The sequence below is a fragment of the Staurois parvus genome, unplaced genomic scaffold (genome assembly GCF_062004578.1).
Source record: "Staurois parvus isolate SC_StPar_1 unplaced genomic scaffold, SC_StPar_1.0 ptg000282l, whole genome shotgun sequence".
NCBI classification, from domain to species: domain Eukaryota; kingdom Metazoa; phylum Chordata; class Amphibia; order Anura; family Ranidae; genus Staurois; species Staurois parvus.
This window is the reverse complement of record NW_028318078.1, coordinates 6,307,203-6,333,767: the sequence shown is the minus strand read 5'-3', so window position 1 is coordinate 6,333,767 and position 26,565 is coordinate 6,307,203. Positions and strand designations below refer to the sequence as shown.

General features: G+C 40.9%; 1 protein-coding gene across 11 annotated transcripts in view; it reads left to right on the top strand.

Moving 5' to 3' along the window:
* The window catches only part of ERC2 (ELKS/RAB6-interacting/CAST family member 2), a 1,463,345-nt gene that overhangs the window by 291,014 nt on the left and 1,145,766 nt on the right, over positions 1-26,565 (top strand). For 6 of the 11 annotated variants that reach the window (XM_089681887.1, XM_089681877.1, XM_089681883.1 and 3 more), the window contains 2 exons: positions 8,307-8,348; positions 25,202-25,357. In XM_089681887.1, the coding sequence (XP_089538013.1) occupies positions 8,307-8,348; positions 25,202-25,357 (198 nt within the window). The remainder of the gene's footprint in view (positions 1-8,306; positions 8,349-25,201; positions 25,358-26,565) is intronic. The other 5 variants (XM_089681886.1, XM_089681885.1, XM_089681881.1 and 2 more) reach the window with 1 other exon arrangement.

The window sequence follows — 26,565 nt, the reverse complement described above, 5'->3', positions numbered from 1 at the left end:
AGCACACCACCGCAGTCAGTTCCAGGTTTTGTGTGAAGGAAAAAATGGTAGAACGTGCCGCATTATGCTCATGATGGGATCCATAGTGAATACAATCAGAAAAGACAGGTAATCTCAACACATACTACTCTCTCTGCTTCTGCTCTCTATTTCTCTCAAAATGTCTGAAATAGTTAATTTTTTACTATTTTTCAGGGCATTTTGGAAGGTCTTCTGATGTTATCTTTTAAAAAACACTTCTAAACGCAAACACGCATAAATGCGGTATGCAAACGCGGCTAAACAAATGTTTTTTTAACCTACATTTTCCAGCTGTCAGTTTCCATCATTCAGAAGTGTTTTCCAAATGTCCCGTGTACCTGAGCCCTGACAGTGCCAGCAGCCATTCACATGTAATCGGACATGCAGTGCTTACCAGTGGATTATCGGCTCTGCATGCAGTCTGTTTCCATTGACGATAACTCACAGGTAGTCACTGCATGTCTGATTACATGTAAATGGCTGCGGGCACTGTCATTCTTTTGGTGTCAGCCCAGCCCAATGTATTTTGCCAAAACTGCTCAACCACTCCCACTTTCAGATCCATACAGCATAAAGGCTAAGCATTTTGTAGTCCAAGGTAAGAACTAGGAAGGCTGTTTGAGATAACAAATGAAGTGTGCAGAGAACACAGATCAACAGAATTTTTTAGCACTTATCAAACAGATAAAACAAAACTCTTTTAGTGATATAGTTAATAGATCAAAAGAGTTCAAATAAGTGAAGTTTATTGTTGGGGTTTACATACACATTGACAATCACTGCAGCAAATAATGCATACATGCTTAGTGAATTGAGCTATATGTAACTTGTATACATAAAATAATTGCATTGTGGAATTAAATATGAAATAAATGTGCATGTGTCACCTGACTCGAAGTATAATAAATAAGTATAATTATTGCATAACTTGCTGCAACATAATGTGACCTGTGCTAATCCTCATGTTGTGACATCTAACCGTACCAGTGCATACAGGTTGTAGTTTATTGCTCCTTCTATCATGTAACAGCCCTCTAGCAATCCTCAAATAACAGCTCCTCCCCATCACCTAAAGTACCTCATCCTCTTCAGATGCCTACTTACTTTCATCCCACAGCTATGGCTTCCACTAATGTTTATTTGAAGAAGTGTTCTCTGTGCTGGCTGTACCTGCATCATAGATCCCCCATTACCTTCTATAAGGCTGCCCCCCGAGGCTGGAGATGCCTCGGGAGAGCAACAATGGTACTGCGCTTTCAGTTAGTATCCCATTAGGATTTGCATCTACATTAATATCTGAATTTGCCAAATAGGTTAAAAAGTAAGTTTTTTTTTTCTTATTTCCTTATTTTTGTTGAAAACATTCAGAATATGTTGAATTATTACATTTTAATCCCATTTCTGTTTTATTTTGTTCTGGAAGCAGAGAAAGGAGAAAGGCAGGTTTTTATTGTCATCTGTGTCCCTGTTTGGTGGATTAACCCTCACTTCTTGTCACTTACCCAGTGGGGACAAAGACAGATTGGGGGGAGATTTACTAAAACTAGTGCACTCAGAATCTGGTGCAGCTGTGTATGGTAGCCAATCAGCTTCTAACACAGTGGTTCTCAACCTTCCTAATGCCGTGACCCTTTATTACAGTTCCTCATGTTATGTTGACCCCCCAACCATAAAATTCTTTACCCAGTATTTATAATTCATGTGTCGTTTTACCTTCAATACGGCTGCTTTCAGCACAGTAGCTGCTTTCAACACAGTAGCTGCGTTCAACGCAGCAGATGCTTTCTACACAGTAGCTGCTCTGTACACATCGGAAATATGTGTTTTCCGTTGGTCTTAGGCGACCCCTGTGAAAGGGTCGTTTGACCCCCAAAGGGGTCGCGACCCACAGGTTGAGAACCACTGTTCTAACATCAGCTTGTTCAATTAAGCTTTGTCAATAAAACCTGGAAGATAATTGGTTTCTATAGAGAGCTTCACCAGATTTTGCATGCTCCAGTTTTAGTAAATCTTCTCCATTGAACATATAGCAGTATTGTATTGCTAACTGCACCTTTTCTTCCCAGGGACGAGTCATGCTTACCTTGTACCTGTGTCACAGGGACTGGATGTGGCAGAAATTTCCCCAGCAGGGTCACAGGCAGAAATGAAAACCTAACAAAATGTGAACTCTACCCCATTTTAGGTTAGGTTCACATCTGTGTGGGTGGTGCCGCTGCGGATCCGCACAGAAATTTGTGCAGCCGCACCACCCGCACAGAGAAATGTGGACCCGCTGGCGGGTGCCATTAATTTTAATGACACGCCGCCCGCACTGGAAAAAGCAACCATATTGGGAACCGAGGTTCCCATGCAGGCTGCGTTTTCAGAAGAAGTGCAGAGACTTCTCTGCGTGTCACAGGAGTCCATTCAAATGATTGGGCTCTCGTGCCCACGCAAAACACGCCCCGCACGGCCACATATATGTGAACCATGGATAACCCACAACTAAATATAAACACACTGGTGTACCACTATGTAGTCCCATGCAAATTACCATTTTCACCACATAGGACGCACAAGTGTTCTATGCATCCATATGTAGGCAGTCCCATTCATGTCTATTGGGATGTAGCAGTTGCACAGACACAACCGTTGCTTGCAATTAGACATCAGTTTGGATGCACAGCCCTAAACGCAGACAGTGTGCTTATAAGGAACCACACCCAAATGGCTGCCAAATTGGGACCAACAGATGTGTGCATGCAGGCACTGCATCCAAATAGACATGAATGGGGCTGTCTGCACGTGAATGCATGGAATTCTTGTGCACCCCCATATGCAGGCAACACCCTTTGTATTGGTATACACTTAGGTATGTCCTCGTGAGTGAGGCCTTAGGTATTAGTCCTAAAATGGTGCACAAGCTCACTGTTGGAAAGGCTTTTGCAAAATTCTTCATCAAAGTGACCTTTCACTTAGAAAAAAAATTAAAATGTCTGCCTGTAAAGAAATCAGTTAATACTCACATGTCACCCTGCTGATCTTTGCTTCTTTTGAGAGCCAATTCATGCCTGTGATTTGTGATAATCCGTCTGTTAATGCAGGCTTTATCGCAACACACATTACATGTGTTAGTTCATTGCAGTGCCATTCATTTTCAATGACAGCAATGCACCTACATTTCTGGCCAACACAATGCATGGTAACGCACTACCAGGTGTTGCAGTGTGCAGAATCAAAAATAAAAGATGCACATTCATGTGTATGTGTGTTGGGGTGCCACTTTAGAACTAATGGCAGCACAGCAAAGATGGGTTAAATGAGCTAGTTTTAGGCTAAAAAAACTTTTTCTAGACCCCCAGAGTGAATAGAGACCAAATAACATTGCATAATCTTTTTGCTGTTCTCAAGTAATTGCTTGGCAATGGCACATGCCACAGCTGATTTGACGAAATCCGGCTTTTTCGAACTGCAGGTTATCTCTTAAAAGCCAGTTTAATTATGTGGAAATACAGCCATTAAGAAAATGCACTTTCTGCAAATCAATGTCCAGGTAAATTATCTTGAAGTGCTTTTAGCAAAATGAGACGGTTGAGAGGAACAGCAAAAGGGAGACATGGATTGTGAATCGCAAGACACTATAGAAAACATGAAGTGGATATATATATATATATATATATATATATATATATATATATATATATACACACTATATTACCAAAAGTATTGGGACGCCTGCCTTTACACACACATGAACTTTAAAGCCATCCCAGTCTTAGTCCGTAGGGTTCAATATTGAGTTAGCTCACCATTTGCAGCTATAACAGCTTCAACTCATCTGGGAAGGCTGTCCACAAGGTTTAGGAGGGTGTCTATAGGAATATTTGACCATCCTTCCAGAAGTGCATTTGTTAGGTCAAGCACTGATGTCGGACGAGAAGGCCTGGCTCACAGTATCTAATTCATCCCAAAGGTGTTCTATTGGGTTGAGGTCAGGACCTTGCTTTGTGCACTGGTGCGCAGTCATGTTGGAACTGGAAGGGGCCATCCCCAAACTGTTTCCACAAAGTTGAGAGCATGAAATTGTCCAAAATGTCTTGGTATGCTCACAACTTAAGAATTCCCTTCATTGGAACTTAGGGGCCCAGCCCAACCCCTAAAAAACAACCCCACACCATAATCCCCCCCTCCACCAAACTTTACACTTGGCACAATGTAGTCAGGCAAGTACCGTTCTCCTGGCAACCGCTAAACCCAAACACATCCATCAGGTTGCCAAACAGAGAAGCGTGATTCGTCACTCCAGTCTGTTCTAGAGTCCAGTGGCGGTGTGCTTTACACCACTGCATCCAATGTTTTGCATTGCACTTGGTGATGTAAGGCTTGGATGCAGCTGCTCAGCCACAGAAACCCATTCCATAAAGCTCTCTATGCACTGTTGTTGTGATAATCTGAAGGCCACACAAAGTTTGGAGGTCTTTAGCTATTGACTCTGCAGACAGTTGGCGACTTCTGCGCACTGTGCGCTTCAGCATGCGCTGACCCCGCTCTGTCATCTTACGTGGCCTACCACTTTGTGGCTGAGTTGCTGCTGTTCCCAGTTGCTTCCACTTTGTTATAATACCACTAACAGTTGGAATATTTAGTAGCAAGGAAATTTCATGGATGGACTTATTGCACAGGTGCCAACCTATCACGTTACCACACTTGAATGCACTGAGCTCCTGAGAGTGACCCATTCTTTCACAAATGTTTGTAGAAGCAGTCTGCATGCCTAGGTGATTGATTTTATACACCTGTGGCCATGGAATTGATTGGAACACCTGAAACCAATGATTTGGAGGGGTGTCCCAATACTTTTGGCAATATGGTGTATATTGAATAAAAATGGATGTTGCCTGATTTATTGGAAACTCAAGGCAAACTGCTAAATATGAAATAAATACATGTTTGTGGTCTGTTACCTGTCTAAAGGTTTCTAAAGCTAGCTTTACATGTGCGTCTAAACCTGACGCTCTACATTCGGAACACTTTTGTGAGGAGGCTATGTGACACCTTCTTGCTACATTTCCCTACTTTTGCTGGACAAGCATGCCACAGCCTCATACATTGTATGCAATTGTGGGGCGTTTGCGACTCTTCCCTACTTGCTTGAATGGGTCACAATTAGTGAGCCTGTTGCAGATCATGATATGTTGGATCAGAACCCTTAAGAATAGGTAAGTACAGTCATCTTTCCTTGTACATGGTAGTTAGAATAGGCTTAGAATGGGGGTGGGAGTAGATTTAAGCTTAGTTAAGTTTTGTCTTGCCTTCCACTTTATTAATTATTGATGACATACTACATTGTTAATATTGTTTATGTAGGGCAATATTCACAAAGGTTTTAGCTGATTATTCTGCTTATTTTATGTTATCCACTTCCCATCTTTAAATGAGAGATTGTAGAATCTAGATATCTCAGTAGATCACTACAGCATTTTTCCATAGGAACACTTTAAGGCTGAACTCCAGGCAAGTACTGTAGCTGTAGCTACTATTAAATGTTTCTGTTCTAAGTACTGAAATACTACAGTTACGTTTACAAGTTTTAAAATATATACAGCATAGCCGAGCTGTTTGAAGACATGTATGAGAATAGAAAACCTGTTTGCTTCTAACAAAAAAAAAAAAAAATCAGTCAACCCAAGTCCAAACATAGCCCTTTAAACTGCCCATACGTGGATCGAAATTTGGCTGATTCAGCAGGGATTCATGTATGGGCAGCAAGGTGCAACCTCCCTGTCAGATTCTCCCTGCTTGATCATCGGCACCCGCTATAGCCTGTAATGCAGATCAGTGTACTGTATTCTGATGGCAGAGAAGACTCCACCACTATCAGAATACAATAGCTCAGAAGGGAGGATTCCCCGATCCACAAACTCAATGTGGAACCAAGACAGTTTTGTTTTCATTCAACCCATTGGTTGAACGAAAAAAAAACTGACTAATCTATGGGCTGCCTTATACAGAACAGCAAAGTGGATGACACCACTTCCATGTTATACATGGATTGATATTTGCCCGGGTCAGCAGGGACCAGACGAATTTCAATTCATGTATGAGGGCTGTGGTTGTATAGAAGTGGATCTACTGATCCTCTTCTGTACAACCACCCTGCTGGGTTTTCCCTGCTTGATTAGCGCTGCAGGCTATAGCTGACAGCACTGATTGTTGTATTTCCATGGTGGGAAAATCTCTCACCTGTCACAAAACAATAGCTCAGCGGGAGGGTTCCCCCATTAACATTCAGTGTGGGCTGCCTTTCCAGTAAAGTGGAATTCCTACCTAATGCTGCTATGTTTAAAAATGTCCCTTCACCCTTCCTGCTACCTATGATGACTAACCTGTGTAGAAAAGATGTACTCCAGTCCAGTCACGTGATCCCTTTTGTCAGTGAGTGGAGGCTACAAGGGAAAGGAGTGTCGAGTGGCTGGAAATTCCAAGTGTGGTAACGTCACCAATAGGCTCCTATGTCCCAGCCGTTATTGTCACTTCTTCCTCTCCCTGCAGTCCCGGGTGACATGCACGGGGGAGCCAGATGACGTGACCAGACTGGATCTCTGTCCTCATATCAGCATGTTCCTTGTCAGCATTTGCAATTAGCACCTGATTAGCTCATTGGGGGGGGGGGGGGTGATGGCAGCAGAGACTTGAATGGAGCACAGACACAGTCCAGGATAAAATGCAGAGACAGAAATACACTGTAATGAGCTGTGCAGGTGGGTGGGTCAGCAGGAGGCAGAGAAACAGCAGTACACAGATCTTCCTAGTAATTAGCTGTGAGGGAGACATGTCAGCAGAAGTCTGACCACTGAAGTAAAGACAGGTTGTGATCCCATGTAAGGAAAACTCATACAAATGAGCACAGAGAGGCCACTCCAGGTGGAAACATGTGAACAGTTAGACATGAGCTCACCACTGCTGCCTTGTTAATCATTTGCATGATGAAGAGAACTGGAAAAAAGGCGCTGTGGAAAATGCTCTCAGACAAGCACCTTAGTAAAGGTGCATCTTTATTGGGTGAGACAAAGTAGCAAATATAATAAAATTGACCAGCCTGAAGTGGACAGTGTGACTCCAATGGACGGCCCATCCGCTCTGAGGGGAGCTGAGATCAGAGAATGCTCCTGTTGGCTTCAAATCACGTGGTGTCAGCGTACCAGCGTCCTGGGTGGTGTCACCATGGCAAGCGAAGGCAAGACTTGACAAAGCGCAACTGCGCGAAACATGTCATCTTGGTAACCCTACATATGCTCCCAGCTGAAGCCAACGCTGGACACTGCCTTCGCTTGCCATGGTGACACCACCCAGGACGCTGGTACGCTGACACCATGTGATTTGAAGCCAACAGGAGCATTCTCTGATCTCAGCTCCCCTCAGAGGAGATGGGCCATTCATTGGAGTCACACTGTCCACTTCAGGCTGGTCAATTTTATTATATTTGCTACTTTGTCTCACCCAATAAAGATGCACCTTTACTAAGGTGCTTGTCTGAGAGCATTTTCCACAGCGCCTTTTTTTCCAGTTCTCTGTGATCCCATGTAGAATGCAAAGAGGAAAACTGACCATACTCGGTGGATGTGCTTCCATGTCTGGCATGGTCAGTTTGAAATAGGAAAGCAGGGGGACTGGCAGGATCACCAGGTATACAGGATACTTTTTAATGCAAGTACATGGTACAGCAGGCACATACCTGAAATATGAAATGTTGGGGTAACATACACTTTACTATAGTACAGGTAATGATGTAAACATGAATGCAGAGCTCATTGTGTGTTGTATATATCTGCCTGGAGTTCAGCTTTAACCTTCTTTTCCCAAGCCAAGGAATAAATTGTATATAAATGTAATATTTTTTAGTTTTAGCGTGTATAAAGCTGTTCTGACATTTATGAAAGCTAGCTACGACTTTTCCTGAGTAGGATGCAAAGTACCAAGTTGCATTATTAGCCTGTAGCTTGTGCAAAACCTCTATATTGTTTCAAGTGTAATGCTTGAATTTCATTATCTAAATTCCATCACGGCACCACTAATGAATAGAGCTATTTCGATTTCATGTCATAATCATTCCCCCGTCTTTTACCACGAATTGCTGCTATTCCCCCTGTTCAGCGCTACTGTAATTTAGCTTATGGTGTTTTTGATTCCATGCCAAAAGTCCTTCATAGTTATGATTACGAGGCAGAACCGATGACTTGAATGTGCTGTAACTGGAGAATCGAAATGAATATGAATCTGTGGTTTTACCTTACTCCTTGTAGAGATCTCCGTCTTTGTGCTTTGATCCAGATTTTATTTGGCAGGTAAGTTGAAAGGTTTGTGTGTGCGCGTTATGTTCCTTTTTTTCTTATAATTCTGTGTGTGTGATGAATTGATTTCTCTGCTTGGACTTTTTCATTTGCGCCATCTGCACATCCTATGTAGATAGAGGGATTTTTTTTTTTCGATTAAATTCAGGAATGATAAAACTGTAGAGAGAATTCTTACTTGCTGCATTTGTAGGCTGCAGTTTAACTTTATCAAGAGAAAGAGCTCAAAAGCCATTCAAAGAGACTATTTTCCAACAATTGTAGTCAATGATATTCATGGTTTTCAGAAATTCCTTTACGAACACAAAAAATATATTGTAGCTTGATGAGACTTAAAGTGACCCTTTCCTTTAAAGCTGAACAAAAATGATATGTTTTGCATATTTACATTGGTTCAGCTTGGCACAATGTAACTATTAATTGCTCACATCTGAATGACCACTGGAGAAGGTGGAATTTTTCTGTAGTATTCTGCACTACTCCAGTGATAGTCACAATTTTCCAGGTCCTGCTTAGTTTCTATGCGAATGGTTGCCTCACTACAGTGTCACGTGAGGACCTGCCTGTAGTTAATGTGAAGTGAGGCATCGCTCACATAGAACCTGAGCAAGACCTGGAAGATCGCAGCTATTTCTATATTAGGACCAACTACCATCATTTCTTACATACCGTGATAGTTGCATACATTGTGCCAAGCAGAACCAGAGGAAGTGTGAAGTACAAATAATTCTTAGAGATCAACTTTAAAAAGAATCCAAACAATGCTACCATGTGATAAAACAATTGTATTACCCATGTGTTCAATGGGCAGCAAGCCTATTTTCAGCTTTATAAACTGAATAGTTAGAGTATATGTAAACCCTCACTTTGTAAAACAAGGCATTCAGTTTAAAATAGAAATGGAAGGAAAAACATTTGCGTATTCATATGAAAAACATTATAAATACTCCTTTTCCCCCTTTAAGTGATCACATACTCTCTGTTCAGGGGTGCATAACGAGTTCAGAGAACTGGGGGAGGAGAAGCAGCAGTACACATATCTTCCCAGTGAATAGTTGTGCGGGGGAGGGGGATCAGCACAAGTCTAACCATTGGAGGAGGGCAAGCAGAGTTCTCAGCACAGCCAAAAAAACAGACCTCACTGTTTTCTCATATCTAGTGTGGTCAGTTTTAACAGGAAAGCAGAAGGACTGCCAGGATCACCAGGAATTTTTACACAAAGGAAGCAATACAAAGAGAACAGAATACGTTTTCATACAAGTACATGGTATAGCAGGCACATATCAGGAATATGAAATGTTTGCTTTACATATTCTTTAAATGACAAATTTAAATTTGCAAAAAAAAAACACTTTCCAGTCCCCCTAATCTAGCACCTTTTAAAATATACTGCTGAGCCATCCCCGCGAAAGTGCCTTCTTACCTCCTCTGGCCTTGGACTCCCTTGTCTGCAACCTGGCCAGTAAAAATCTAGTGCCTGCCCCTGCGCACTTTACGCTCCATAGATTTAATTCAGAAAACTGCCGGAGCAATGATGACTCCCTGTTGTAAAGCCTCCCCGCTTGTGATCATTTTACTGGGAACTAATGTTAGAATGCACTATTGAAGGCTTAATTGGTGCATTTAGGATACAGAATAAATGGATAAGTCAGAGAAACACAAGCTATTGCATTAAATGTATTTATTAAATTAAGCAAAGCGCAGTGACTCAGAAGCAATCACTGATATTAAAATCTTCTTTGTCATTGAAGGTTACTATACTTACAGAAGCCCACAAATGGCCCATTAGGTTATTACAGGAGAAAATGGATCACTAAGCAACTTTAGAGGTCAGCTGTACACACTTAGGGGTCAATTTATAATGCTTCCCCACAACTATCACCCAGGATTCCCACATTTTTCCAATGTAATCCAGTTAGAAAAATGTGTGAGTCTTGTGTGAAAACAATTATAAATTGACCCCTTGGTGTTTGGTGGTTGCTAGTAAGCTGAATAAAATTGTAGATGATTCTATATTTTAGGATCAGTTAAGAAAACACTTTGACAAAAGTTCTCAGTGTTGTACAGCTGTTGTTGGTCATTGTAAAGCCAAGGGATAGCGCCATGCTTCCTCAATGGATTCTTAATTATGTAAACACATAGTTGTGGAATCAACCTGCAAGTTATTGACACCTTTAGAAACCAAGTATTGCACGTCACCATTGCCATGTGAATCTTTGACAGATGTTAGGCTTCGTTTTTAACTAACCAGTACCCACCCATAACTATAGTCAGACATTGGAGCCCAGAAAACTACTACCAGCCTTCACCTGTACATCCTATTGCAGTGTAAATGTCCAAAACATTTTCTTACTTAGGTTTTCTTAGTTAGGTTTGGATGCACTTTAATGAGGACATATAACTTATTGCTGTGGACAACAGCCCGGTTATTTTGCTTCATTGGCCTGCTGATTCTTGCAGCTGGAATCTTCGCGATGCAAAATATTGACAGTGTAAATTAGGTCTAAAAGCCCTTCTGAAATTTGAAAATGCATATAAATATTTTCCTCTAAATCAGAATACACTAAATAAACAAGGACAAAACCAGTAGGCTAAAATAAATGTAAAATGAAAACAGTTCTATCAATAGGATAGAGCTATTGTATACACATATTGTGGTAATCCATGCATCAAAAAGAAAAAACATTGCACAAGATAATAAACATAATAGGAAAGGGAATGAACTGAGAATAAAATGTGCAGTTGGACCAGGTAAGCAGGATGGCAGCTAAAGGCATACCAAGTAATATACAACTAAACAAACGGTGAAGTCTAAAAGTAAATGAAGTGGAGTCCAGAGCGGGGTACAGTGATGCCGTGTTGGCTATCTATTCTTCTGGTCATGTGAACACCTGCCTTCTTGTTTCCAGTATAAAAAGAGATGAAATTGAAAATATTCAAATACAATATGTATGTAAAGTGTTACGTAAAGTTGATGGCGCTATTTAAGTACCTGAAATAAACACTTTAGATAAAATTGACCAAAACCATTATATTATACTTTTAAAATTAACTTATTCCCAACTGAAACAGATTATACTAAAGTCATCTGTTAGAAGTGGAATGTTAAGGAGACCTCCATTTGTCGCCACTTTCCAATACTTTGAAGCGTCTTATAGCGGTCTCCCAGCTAGACGATGTGCTTCCTCCCAGTGCCTGCTATGTCATTACAGAACATAGTGGGGATGTAGTGGCCAGCAGGAAAAACAACGGTTTCAGAGAGGCACACATTCTCCGATTAACCCGGAGGTGTCAGCAGCACTGCCTGGAGCTCCTAAAATACACTGCCGCTGGAAAGTGCGTATTAACCTACTGCTTTTACATGGTGGCTTTAGTTTTATCTTAAATTAATTATAGGGTCACTTTAAGGTGCTCAGAATAAAAGGTTCATGGCAGACATAATTATAATTTGTACAGTAATTTCTAAATGGTGAAATCATGTATACACTGGGGGTTATTTACTAAAACTAGAGAGTGCAAAATCTGGTGCAACTCTGCATAGAAACCAATCAGCTTCCAGGTTTTATTAACAAAGCTTATTTGAACAAGCTGATTCTAGAAGCTGATTGGCTCCCATGCACAGCTGCACCAGATTCTGACTGCACCCATTTTAGTACACCCTCCCACTGCATGTTGAGCATTTAGTATTTAATATATCAACATTAAATTTGATAGTTAAGATCAATAACCTAACATATCTAGGTTACGGTTTTCCTACTAGTATCTGCACATCTTTTGCAGAAAGGCAGCGCATGCTGATGTGTGAATCCACGTGAATGTGTTATTAGTGTGTCTATCCAAATTATTAGTGTGTCTTTCCAAATAGTGGAGATCGATTTGCGGTTTACAATGCATGCAATAATCAACTCTGCTGTTCGGTGTTGGTTTTTTAATCTTTAGTGCTACCAACTATCCCTTTGCTTATGCAGCTGAATATGATCTCTGGTTGCTGTGATTTCTCTGTGATTTACTAATAGCTTACATGTTTATTTTATACTTTCTTTTCAATGTGGCATGGCCTCTAAAACAGTGATTTTTATTAACATTTTAACATTTTATTACCTAATCACAAACAGGCATTTGGAATAATCTGAACCTTCAATCATGAATTGTTACAATAGTTCTGTCTTACATCTCAGGGTCAGCTGTTTTTCCTGTTTTTACTTGTATTCTCTTCCTGTCATAGCAGAAGTGTCAGCACAGTGGAATCCTGTTGCCAACACAGAGGTTTTTTTATAAGTCTAAAGTAGTATTGAGAAACATCTAATTGCCAAATGAATCAACTAATTTTTCCACCATATGCCCCATGTGTCCTATAGACTTGAGTGATGCATAGCAGAAGTGTCAGCACAGTGGAATCCGGTTGCCAACACAGAGTTTTTATTAGAAGTCTAAAGTAGGACTGAGAAGCATCAAATTGCCAAATTAATCAACTAATTTTTCCACCACATGCCCCATGTGTCCTATAGACTTGAGTGATGCCCTCAGAGACAGCTGCCATATTCAAATGTCCGCTACTCTCCTGTTCCTGTAACATCACCTACCCACAGCTTTTGCATAGCTTTACATATACTGCCGGTGGTAGAGCCAAAATCAAACTGCACAGATAACTCATAGAAACCTGTGCACCATTATGGCTTCTGTAATCTCCCACTCTAATAGTGATTCAAATACTGCAAAATGTCAGACGAACGGGAGCACAGGAAGTCACATATTGCATGATTTGGCAAAGTGATTAGCCTGGCATTGTCATTTCCAATTCCAGCACTTCACTGATGCCATTGAGATCTGTGTGGCGCATGCGTAGTGTGATGCTTTTGGTAACACTGCAGTTACGAAGAAGGCTGTGCTGATGTTCAAGAAAAAATACGATTAAGCCTGTAGAATGCAGAAAGAGATGATTTGCTGCAAAAAATTATTTTAAGGGTATAGTTCCACTTTAATTGACTGTAAGATTAGGTTTAAGCCTGCTCAAACTGCTGATACTCAGAAAAGCGATCCGCAAGCCATTTGACAGGTGGTGGGGAGGAGATGAGATGCCTTCTCACTGTCTGTTTTAACTCCATAACTAACACAAACGTGCCACAACCACTTGCATTGAATATGATTGTGGGGCATTTGTGGTGCTTCCTCGTTTGCTTGAATGGGTTGTGTCCCCCCAATGTAAACAGGCTTTTAGGGTGGTTGGGGTGCATTAAAAACATGGGGTTGAGCCATGTGTTTAGCATTCGCCCAATTGCCCACCCCCCACCTTAAACTGCAATTGCAGTGAACGAGGGTTTACATGCCACACCTCACTCTGTGCCCACGGTAAAGATGATCCAACGTGTCGTGCTTGGCGGCCAGCAAGCCCACTGAACGCAACCCATTCAAGTTTGTTCAACTTTGATGCAGTTCTAAGCCCAGCATTACTCTACTTTAGCAGACCATAGAGTCTGTTTTTAGAACAAAGCTGAGGTTGGAGATAGGACATCCTCTGTGGGGCTCTGTAGTTCCATAGTGAGTCTGTGTTTCTGCTGTGAAAGGTGAAGAATACAGATAAATAGCTAAGGCGACTATCCTTGAGATATAAGCCTGAGCTGTCATAACATTTTAAGGGAAAGATTCAGATGACTAAAAATGTCCACTCTTGACTGGTTCTTTTAAACCATAGCAGTATATCTTAGTGCTGATTTATTTTGCCAAAACTTAAATTATCAACACTGCATGTTTTAATTCTGAATTCTAATTTGGTACACATACACCACACTACAATTACTATGGAGAAGGACGTATTAGATGTCCTAATCCTGATATGAGATCCATAGTATTGTACCAGCTAAAGGTTCCCACAGAAATATTTGCTAAGGGGCAGTGAGGAACAATAAGCTAATGGAAGAAAAGTGTAGTGCCACAATTCACAGATAACCCATGATAGTAAGATACAACCACGTATGCCTGCATATATAATCGTGCCCAGACTACCAGTGGACTCATGCCAGAAGGTTTGTAGGATCTAAGCATATCTGACCCTCTTAGAGCTCCCATGGCTCGGCCTCAATCGACCCTGTTTTAAATGAATAGTAAATTGAACTGTAGCCTATATTCGTGCTAGATTTCTATTAATTAAAATAGTATTGCATGTATTTAAATAGTGTTGGCAAGGTTAGGTCATCTGCACATATGTAAGTTAATGAGTTTTACATTCTCTAGATGCTTTGTATTTCCAGTCTGGCACTGCAGCTAGGGTACAGAAAAAGATAATTTAGTAATGGAATTATTTCCTAACAGCTCATCAATATCCAATGTGTATTATATACTCTAGACCAGGGGTCTCAAACTATGGCCATCCAGCTGTTGAAGTACTACAAGTTCCATCATGCCTCTGCCTCTGGGAGTCTTGCCTGTAGCTGTCAGAGTCTTGCAAGTCCTCATGGGACTTGCAGTTCCTCAACACCTGGAGGGCCATAGTTTGGGGACCCCTGCTATAGACTGTCATGCGTAGTTTTTCTTTTTGCGTAGGTGCATTTTTAATAGACATTTGTAAAGCATAGCTCCCTTGTGACTACGTTTGATAATTTGAGGTTATTTACATTGAGAAGTCCCTGCTATATCTAAAGCCAAATTTTTTTTTCACTTTTGACAGTTAAAACCCGCCATGTTTTTTTGTTTTCCATCTGTGGATTGGGGAGATTTTTCTTAATTTCCTGCCATGTAGACTGTATACAAAGTGTGAGAAAATCTCTCTAAAACAAAGGGAATCCCTCTTAGACAATTGTCACTAGGTAGAGTGGCCACTACAACATTTTCCACCCATCGCTGTTCTGTTTCGTTGCCAGGACAGATTTTTTTTAAGGTGTTTGACATTGTTCCTCCATAGATGAGGACATCGTGTTTCAGAAAATGTATTTTTATGGCAAAAATCTGTCTTTCTATCAACATTGATTGTTTATCTTCTTTTCCTAAATTCCCTCTCTTTCACATCATGCAGCCAGAACTGTTTTGATAGGGAAGGGTTCAAACCTCTGTCACGGTTTTATTGCTAGATAGTAAATGTAAGTTTTTCAGCGCTCACAATTTGAGTCCCAAAATCATTATCAATGGTGAAGTAGTATGTAAAAGGACAGGAAAATCCAAGGCTAGTCTTGCAATGGGATGTTTGCTCATGGCGGGAAGTTAATTAGTTGGCAACCATAGTTAACAACCAATGCGGGGAGAAATCCAGGGAAGATTGGATGGATGGATGATAAGGTTCTGCAGCTAAGGCACATCAGATCAGGGAAGGATCCACAGCAACATGTAGAAACACAAAGTGGCCAAAGGGCAGAAATAAGTGAAAGCATAGTAACATTGATTGAAACAAATATCTAAAGTTACATTGAGGTAAAGGAAGTGGTACTTGAACGTAGAGGAAAAAACGTATGTCTGTGGTTGGAATACAGGATCTGCAGGCCAGCAGCAGCTGTCAACCACATGGAGTTGGGCTCACCAGGAGGATGGAAACAGCAGCGGTGACTAAGGCTGTCCTCTAACAAACAGAGCCCCTGCCTCATTTTTCAAGTACAACCAATGAAGGCGAGGAAGGGCTTTAGATCTGACAGGCTCTGCTGATTGGCTGCATTTGAGTTGTCACCTCACTCTTGGTTCCCACCCGGTATGATTACTAGCTCCTAGCCACCAGTTTATAAAGCCCTTCCTCCCCTTCATTGATTGTACTTGAAAAAGGAGGGGGGGCCTCTAAAATGCATTGTACATGGCCCCTTTTCCACATCTCACTGCTTGCCCTGTTCATTAGAGGATAGCCGTAGACACCGCTGCTGTTTCCATCCTCCTGCCGTGTCCAGCTCCATGTGGTTGACAGCTGCTGCTGGTCTACAGATCCTGCAATCCATCTACAGATATACGTTTTCCCACTACGTTCAATCACCACTTCTGTTACCTCAATGTAAGCTTGGATATTTGTTTTAATAAATGTTACTATGCTTTTGCGTATTCCTGCTGTTTGGCCTTTTTGTGTTTCTAAGGGTTGTTGTCTGTGTCCCATCTGGAAAGATTTTTTTCTTCACTTCCTATCAAGGGAACATTTCCCCACACCAATAAAAGGATTTTGATTTTTTATTACATGCAAGGTTGGTGGATAGACAATAGTTCAAGTATCAACCATTCTTTATTTTAACTTGCTTCTGCTAAACACTTTGTGGTCTTCTGCCTTTATCCTGTTGAATAGTTAAGGGGCAACAAGCATGCTAAAGGTTTTGGAGGGCAATAAGTGAGAGCAACAGATCCAGAATCAGTTCTTATGAACCTGATTACAGCGAACAGTGCTGATGTCTGATAAGTTGTGTTGGATAGCAGCAGTTCTGTATGTCAGGGCAAAATAAAACAAAGTATGCAATACATTTCGGCAATACATGCACATTTCCCCAGGCTTTATCCATTTAAAGACTGTGAAAGTACAGAAAAATTGCTGTTAATCTGCCAGAAATGCATAGAGCACCCAATTTCTTCTTGTGGAATGAGACCATTTCTTTTTATTGTAATTGTAAGATTAGGGGGTTAGTTTCTACTGTCAAATGGACTGCTCACTTTACATTGGAAGTTGCACTTTTTCTAGGGAAATTGTTCCAGAGCTAAGTGAATGCTCACTTTTCAAAAGAATACCCAACAGCGTGCAAGGGAAAAAAATGCATTTCTGTTTGCAGATGATTGGATAATGAAAGTCAGCTGAGCTTCACTTCATTCCCTAAGCTCTTGGGCAAATTCTCTTGCAAAGTAACTTGGAGTTAGTCCTGTCCAGTTGTCTGTTGTTAAAATATTGAATGATGCCCATTCTCTTCTTTCTATTAGCATAGCGACCAACTGTTCTGTAGTGCAAATAAGACCTGGGAGGACTTGAGATAACACAAGAAGTGTGCACAGGGCAGAGGACAGCTCTTAATTTTTGGCTTGATCAATAGATATGTTTAACAAAGAGATATAATAAAATACCTTCTGTGGTATACAGGGAGCAAAAGAGAAGTTCATTGTTAGGGTTTACAAGCGCCTATATTTTTTTGTTAATTAAAGACTAACTCCATTCTTACTTTCACTTTAAATAGTTCATTCGGGCCAGGTTGGCCCAAATGAACTATTTCCTTTACTAATAGATGTGTCAATATAAACTGTATGTAAGATCAGCAGTATTGTGTTCCAGCAGTGGTGTGGGGACCTCTAACAAAATTGAGTCACAGGAAGCCTTGTAAGTTAATAAAGAAGGATTCCTCTGATTGGCTGAGGGGAAGATTGTGATGTCACCTGCCTGCCTCCCCACTTCAACTGATCAGAGTAAGCCTTGTATTTATTCATAAAACACAAGGCTTACTGTGAATGGCTGTACAGAACTCAGCCTAACTAATTTTGTTCCAGCAGTAGATGGTAAGTACTGATGCTGGAACACAGCACTGTGTACTGTATATAGCATATGCCACATACAGTTAAAGAATAAGTTCACCTTTTGATACAATTTTTGCAGGTAAAAAATGTGCATTTATTATTTTTTGCTGCAGGAGCCTGTAAAGCATTGTACCAGTGAGCAGCAGATTGCGGGTGCCATGCAGGTCTCCTGCAGACCTGTCAGTATAGCTGCTTGCCCGTACGGCAAGCAAGCAAATATACTTACAACAGCTGCTAAAGCTGTTAGGACTTGTATTTTCTCATTCACAGAGGAGTGACGTGGCCAGACAGGCAGAGCCACGCTCGGCCACGTTTTTTAAAAATTTGACAGCTAGCGGGGGGGGGGGGGGGGGGGTGGGGAGAAGATGCCCCATTAGCTGTCAAAGCAAAGGGATCGGTGGGGAGCAGGGACGGTGCTTTCATAATATGTTACATGATACACCCCGAATATGGGTGTAACATGTAACTTGGTATGATAGGTGACGTTATCCTTTTCTCATTCACAGCGCAGTGACAGGCCCGGGTAGGCAGAGCCCTGCTCGGCCACGTTTTTTAAAAATATGACAGCTAGCGGGGGAAGAAGATGCCCCATTACCTGTCAAAGCAAGGGATCAGCAGGGAGCGGGGGACGGTGCTTTCATAACATGTTACTTGTTACACCCTGAATATGGGTGTAACATGTAACATGGTATGATAGGTGAATTTATCCTTTTCTCATTCACAGAGGAGTGAAGCGGCCAGGCAGGCAGAGCCCCACTTGGCCATGTTTTTTAAAAACTTGACAGCTAGTGGGGGGAGAAGATGCCGTGTTAGCTGTCAAAGCAAGGGATCGGCGGAAAGCTGGGGCCAGTGCTTTCATAACATGTTACATGTTACACCCTGAATATGGGTGTAACATGTAACATGGTATGATAGGTGAATTTATAGGTGAATTTATGCTTTAATACCCTGCTCACAGCAGGCACATATATTAGTAGAGATAATAGATTGTTTGGGCCAGCTTGGCCCAAATGAACTATTTAAAGCGAAAGTTGACCTGGAGTTAGGCTGTAAGCTTTGAATCTCAGTTGCCATAATAACTATGATAACATAATCACTGTTAATCTTGTAGTATAATCTGACTAGAATTAAGAATTTCACATGATAAACAACATTGTTTATTTATCTAATAGTTGTCCCTTGGTAGTTTTTTGTATAAGTTCTGTCCTATAGTACATACTAAAAGTCCAGCTTTTCCCACAACTGCCTCAGGCTTCAGTAACTACAAGAATGGCACCTTGCTACAAATTCTGTGTTGTAGACACAGAGCTGGGTAGGTTTTCAGGATAAAGCATCATGTGTTTCAGTTTTTGATTTGGTATTGTTGGTGGGTATGCTTCTGTAGATGTTCAATGTGTAGATGTTGTGGTGTCCAGTATCATAAATAAAGAAATACTCCAGTCAGCTTTGGAAATGAAGCCCTGAAATGTATACAGAGAGTATATTCTACATGCCCAGGATTTTAGATTTGGAATAGCTATACAGCACAAGACCAGAACTGCTCATTTTTGATGGCGATCTGGAAACATATTTTGCTTAACCATTTGCAGCTTAGATATTCCCATACACATCCTCTGTAGGTTCTCTGTTGTCTTTCAAATACTGAAAGCCTATTCTGTTAAAGTGCCAGTACTAAATAATTTCCAAAAACAGTGAAATTCAAACTGTTTCTAAAGTTTTGCCCATGAATGACCTTAATGCCCCTTCCCCAGCTTCACATAGTTTTTTTGCTCCCATGCCACTGCATTTAGCCTCCAGCATAAGAAATACCTAGTACTTACATACCTGGTATGTCCATATCTGGATGTGGACAGCATATGACACCACTGGTGGTTGTCCCACCACTGTCACATGTGGGTAGGGAGACAGTCTTTAGCCCTGTGTCATTTCTGAGTACAGTGACTTGGACCTTATACATGACCTCCCAGGTGATGAATGGAGCAGCGGTGGTGGGAAAGGAAGGTAAAGTATGTGCTGATGGGAAGGTGTTCAGTAAAGTAAACCTACTTTGACATACGTTCAATCTGATACTGCAAACAGAACCTCCCTGACCACATAATGGGGTTGATTTACCAAAGGCAAACAAAAAGTGCATTTGCACTGTGCAAGTGCAATTGCTCCAGAGCTTAGTAAATGTGCAGAAGCTCTGCTGATTTAAATCATCCAATCGTGCAAGCAAAATAGCTTTTTTTTTTAATTTTCCTTTCACATGATTGGGTATTCTTTGCAAAGGGAATCTTTACCTCCTTTACAAAGCTCTGGAGCAACTGCTCTTGCAGAGTGCAACTGCACTTTGCATAGTTCACAGTCTATTTGCCTTTAGTAAATTAACCCCACTGAGTTGAATTATATTCCTCTAAATTACAGAGAACATAGAATAAAGCAAATTGAATTTAGCACAGTTGCAGTGTAGGGTAGCTCCAAACGTTTCAGATTGACTTTAATATGATGAATTGGGCTGCTTAAATAAAGTGGAGATTGTGTCACAATACAATTATTGTTAATCATTACCTTCTACCAGTGTGTCTATGACAGTGGGTCTCAATATTACTAAAGTTTTAACCCCATATGTAAAAACAGTGAGTGAGCCCCCCAGTGTGTGTCAGGTCATTTTCATTTATCCACCACAATGTGTAGAAAGGATACTAGAATACCTCAAATATGTATTCTTTCTAAGCAGCCTTTGTGTTTTATAATGATGCACATCTTTTTTATATGAAATGAGTTTTTTTGTTGAAAAATTAAACTAACATTTGGAGATTTAATCAGATAGAACAGACTTCTTCAAACTTATTACCCCAGAAAAATCCCTAACTTAATTTTCAGGAACCCTTATTAAAACCAATTAATTGGGGGTCAGTGAAAATATGCCCTTTACATTAGTGGTCAGTGATGGAGATATTGTAGTAGGGAAAATGCCACCCTTGTAGACAGTTTGAAAGATAAATCGGTGTTATCTTCCGGGCTTTTCGCAAGTGCTGTTGGTCCTGGAACTATGCTGGCACCATCAAATGGGAGGACAATCAACTACAGTTCAAGAAACCCTAGCAACCTCTAGAGCAGTGGTTCTCAACCTTCCTAATGCCGCGACCCTTTAATACAGTTCCTCATGTTGTGGTGACCCCAAATCCTAAAATTATTTACCCAGTAATTATAATTCATGAAGTGTCGTTTTACCTCCAATACTGCTGCTTTCAGCACAGTAGCTGCTTTTAACAGAGTAGCTGCTTTCAGCACAGCAGCTACTTTCTACACAGTAGCTGCTCTTTACACATCGGAAATATGTGTTTTCCGATGGTCTTAGGCGACCCCTGTGAAAGGATCATTCGACCCCCAAAGGGGTCACGACCCACAGGTTGAGATCCACTGCTCTAGAGGAACTCTAATGTTCTATGGAACCCTGGTTGAGAATGGCTGAGATAGACTTTTCCCTTGAATCTGTCACATGTACCCGCAGACCAACTCCATGCACACAGTCCACTCTGCTCCACCCAACATTACTACTACATTTGTGAGCATGGCATGAACTGTGTGAACTCTATAACTCATATACTGACTTATTTGCTGGATTCTCTTTGTACACTGCTTTCTAACCTGTTTAATCTCTTTCATATACTGTATATGGTATTGTTTCTGCAGTAAAGTTCCTTTAATTAAAAATAGGATAATAATATAGAACTGGAATGTAATTCTTGTCAATGACAGTTTGCAAAAATACTATCAGTCAACACAATATAGGGTCTTAGTAAACCCAAACCTCACTGGACACAGGGTAAGTTAGTGGGTGCTGTGGGCAAGATGACCAGTAAATGCAAATTATAAAACTTTAAGGCCACGTTCACACATTTGCAGACCATGCTAAAACACAAGTCATTAGAAGCAATGTTATAGATCAGCAATGGGCAAACTACGGCCCGCGGGCCGTATACGGCCCGGCGGACCTTTTAATCCGGCCCGCGGAGCTAGGCTCCCGCTAGGCTCCTCTCACAGTCCGCCCTGAAGACTGGTGTAGCATGAAAATCTGTCTCCTATGAGGATCTGTCCCCCTCGACGCATCTGTGCATGTGCCGGAGATCGCCGATCGGCTGCTAATGCCTGAAACTGGCACATGCGCAGATACGTCGAGGGGGACAGATCTTCATAGGAGACAGATTTTCATGTTACACCGGAACGGCGAGGGAACACGGCGAGAGGAACGTGCGGAGCAAAGGTAAGTGAATTGACACGGGGGGACTTGGGGACTTAATATGGGAGATGAATTAATATGGGGAATGAATTACTATATGGGGGATGAATTACTATGGGGGATGAATTACTATATGGGGGATGAATTACTATGGGGGATGAATTACTATGGAGGATGAATTACTATATGGGGGATGAATTACTATATGGGGGATGAATTACTATGGGGGATGAATTACTATATGGGGGATGAATTACTATATGGGGGATGAATTACTATGGGGGATGAATTACTATGGGGGATGAATTACTATATGGGGGATGAATTACTATATGGGGGATGAATTACTATGGGGGATGAATTACTATGGGGGATGAATTACTATATGGGGATGAATTACTATATGGGGGATTAATTACTATGCTTACTATGGGGGAATATTACTATACTTACTATGGATGACACATACACATCATTCATCTACTCTTGGTCCGGCCCCCGGGTCCAATATATGAACCCATTGCGGCCCTCAAGTCAAAAAGTTTGCCCACCCCTGTTATAGATAGAGCTTGTTCAAATCTAAAAGCGCATTAAAAACATGTCAAGCACAAAACATGCATCAGCTTATATTAAAAAACATAAATGTGTAACTCCAACCAGTCTTTTTTGTTCTAGTTATGTCAGATTGTTTAAAACTGCCACCATGTTGTTACTGCATTCTTTGTTTATATTGGGGAGATTTTCCCTTACTTCCCAAACTAGCGATACAATAGGAATGAAAGCCTTTGGTTTTCCCTATTAAGAGCTTTCTAAAATCCCCTGTTCCAAGAACCGCTGTAAAATTTCCTCTACTTTCTGTGCCAGTGATAACAATCACCAGGACAGAAAATGGGAGTGTTTATTCCTAAAGGGAGACATAGGCACCAGTAAATACCTGAACGCAATTCTAACCTTTCCAACACTATGAAAAAAAACAGGAAAACAACAAATGGATGGGGTTCCATTTGAGCTCTCAAGGGATAATTAGACTTTACGTATGCTAAAAGTGCTTGTAATTTTCACCAAACTGTGGAACTAAGTTATATCTGTTCCACTACTGTTCATTGGTAAAGCAGAATTCTGGGATATACCTAACTAGTCTTAAAAATGCTATCTCCCCACCCCCACAGCTCTGCTGACTAGCCTGTGTAATAAAGATCTGTATACCTACCTATTTCCAGACCACTCCAGTCCAGGCACCTGATCCAGCTCCTCTGTGTCAGCCAGCGAGCCGAGCGCTCTCTTCTCTCCACTACAACTAGTGCTGGCCGACACTGGGGAGACCACGTGATCGGACTGAAGAGGCCTGAAAATAGGTAGGTATACACAGGGGCGGACTGACCATTTGGAAACTCGGGCACTGCCCGAGGGCCCGGGGTCAGTAGGGGGCCCCATGAGATGCCCCTGGTACCTTTTTCATAGGCTTTTTTGAGTTTTGGCAAGGACACAGGGGCCCCATGATCCCCTATTGCCTGGGGGCCCCATGAGTTGTCAGTCCGCCCCTGGGTATACACATCTTTCTTATGCAAGTTAGTCAGAATAGGTGTTAGAAGAGGGGAGGGGACATTTAATTGGTTAGGTATATCTTGGAATTCTAATTTAAAATGAGGACAGTTAGGATGGGTCAAGGCAGAATGTGATTTAGGGATATACAGATCTTCTTCCAAGAGATCTTTTTATACCACTCATGGAAAGGCCTTTAAGCACTTGTTCCCAGAAGTATTAACTGCTGTAGCTAATTGAAAATGACTGTCTTTACTAGCATGCAGGTGCAGCATATTGGTCTTTCACCATTGTAATACACCTTTTAATATTCATCATGTAATTCCTGATTTTCTAGCAGTTATCTGTAGTATCAAATACATGTCTACCTACTTTATAAACCAAAAAAACACCTCCACTTAGAGTGTGGCAAGCTTTTACATTTAGAAATTCAAAGATGTTATGTTAGCCAAAGAATAGGTGACAGATTAACATCTAATGCAAACAATGTGGTAGGCAATATGCACTATTACTAATCAGTGTAAACTCACCATGTGCTCATTGGGCATTGTTACAAGTATCAGTCCAAAAAAAAACTGGGAGTATGTCACATTTCATTCCAAGATTATCCATTTGATTTGGTCATCACGACTCCAAAATTGCACAATGTTTCAGGTAAAGTTAGCCCTTCATCGGAGGCTTCAGGTCTAAGGCTGGCCTGAAAAGGACCAACACGTCTATGGATAAGTCTATGGATAGACTTTGGTGGCAAATATGTGCACTATCCCAGAGACGTGAAGGAAGAGATGCTTGGAGGTAGTCTAAAACCTAGTACACACGATCAGAAAATTGTATGAAAATACCACTTTCAAAACGATCAAGCAGTAAGCTTATCATTAGTAGACAGCTTTCGTCCGAAATTATTTGACGGGATAAGCACAAAAATGTTTCTCGTATGATACCAGATCGTACAATTTTTGTCTAAAAAAAAATACAATACAAATGCATTTTATTTATTACAGGTGCTTATATAGTGCCATCAATTTACACAGCGATTTACATATACAGTATATTGTACAGTCACATTAGTCTTTAACCCTCAAGGGGCATACAATCTAAGCTCCCTAACTTACATTCATACATACACATACTAGGGCCAATTTAGACAGGATCTAATTAACCTACCAGCATGTCTTTGGAGTGTGGGAGGAAACCCACGCAGGCACAGGGAGAACATGCAAACTCCAGGCAGGTGGTGCTGTGGTTGGGATTTGAACCAACAACCCTAGTACTGCCATGCGGAAGTGCTAACTATTTAGCCACTGTGCTCCCCATTACATCACTTTCAAATTTTCTTTCTGTCATACAAGAATTTTCATAACTTTAGTAACCTCTTCACTTTCGATATGAAACTAGCATACAGAAAAAAACAGATGGTCATTTGTCCAATATTCTCATCATGTGTACGGGACGTAGAAGCTTGATAGTTTGAACACTTAAGGTAACTGTTTCTATCTGATTTTTGCTATTCTGTGGTTGATAACTAATCATGTACAGTACATGTGAATCCTAATTAAAGGAATTTTACTAAACTTCCTGAGTACTTGCTGGCTCATAATTCATGTATCTGGCATTTTGTCCCCTCATATAGGACACCAAAATTGCATCCCTTGAAAGAAACATTCGAGACCTTGAAGATGAAATCCAAATCATTAAAACGAATGGTGTCCTGAACACAGAAGACCGGGAGGAGGAAATCAAACAGATGGAAGTTTACAAAAGTCATTCAAAGTTTATGAAAAGCAAGGTATTTTCACAGTGATTCATTAAAAAAAATTACCATTATTTACAATATGTTATATAGGTTGTTGGGGCGTTAGAGATTGTTGACTTCTATTTACAGTATCGCTTATGTGATATGCTTCTTACTAAGGATATGTTTATAAAAGCATATGTGTATTTTCTGTTTCAATATTTTTATTAGGAAAGTTTTGTTTTTTAATAATATAACAAGCTCAAAATACGCCCTCGCAGGGACAGAGCAGAACAATAACATATAAACAGCATATGTGTATTTTAACACACTTTATATCCTGTAGCCTCCCTGGCGGTATTCCCGAGTGTAGCTCGGGGTAAAGTTTCAGTACCAAAAGCAGTAACCCCGAGCTACACTCGGGAATACCTTGCGACGCTGCTCCGCAATCCCTCGATCACTTACCTTGTCCTGCGCTCCCGCGATGTCCCTCTAGCAGTGTCCCCGGCAATATAATCCAGCGGATGCCGGCATCTGTCATCTGGGTTCCGTCCCCTGCAAGCATCGGGACGTACAAGGGACGGAACGGCGGGAAATTTGAAAATGACACAAAGTGACATTCACTAAAATCATTAAAATCACATAGTAAAATATTACTGTATCAAACCATTTCACATACATTTTGTCCTGAGTGCTTTGTCCTGTGCCCTGCCTACATTTTTACTGTTCTTTCTGCCTGTATACTGAGAAACGTCCATGGTGTTCAAAAAGCGTCCCTTTAGGTCAAACGCGGTTTTAGACCAGCTAGAGAACAGCGATAGTAAATTAGAACTACTTTCAGAATTGAGTGATAATGATTTGTGGGGAAATTTGTCATCAGACACTGAAAACGATTTTGCGACTTTGCTCAGTGATGTGCGAACTTAGCGCTATATTTCAAATTTCTGTGTTTTAGGTTTGATTATATTATTGAATTAAATTTATTATTATTATATTATTATTTTTTATGATTATTTATTAAATTATAATTTATGATTTTGTGTTTCAAGTTTTATTCTATCCGGGATGTTTACTAGACTCTTTTTCGGACAGATTTCAGTGAATTATTCCTAAAAATTACAGGCCTACAATAAAAAAAATACATATTTCCATGCAAAAAATGTACCGCTTTGAGCACAGCAATATTGACATAATCAGACCGCTAGGGAGGTTAATAACCTATGAGAGTGGGGTCTACATGGGGTGTTTGCTAATACAACCTT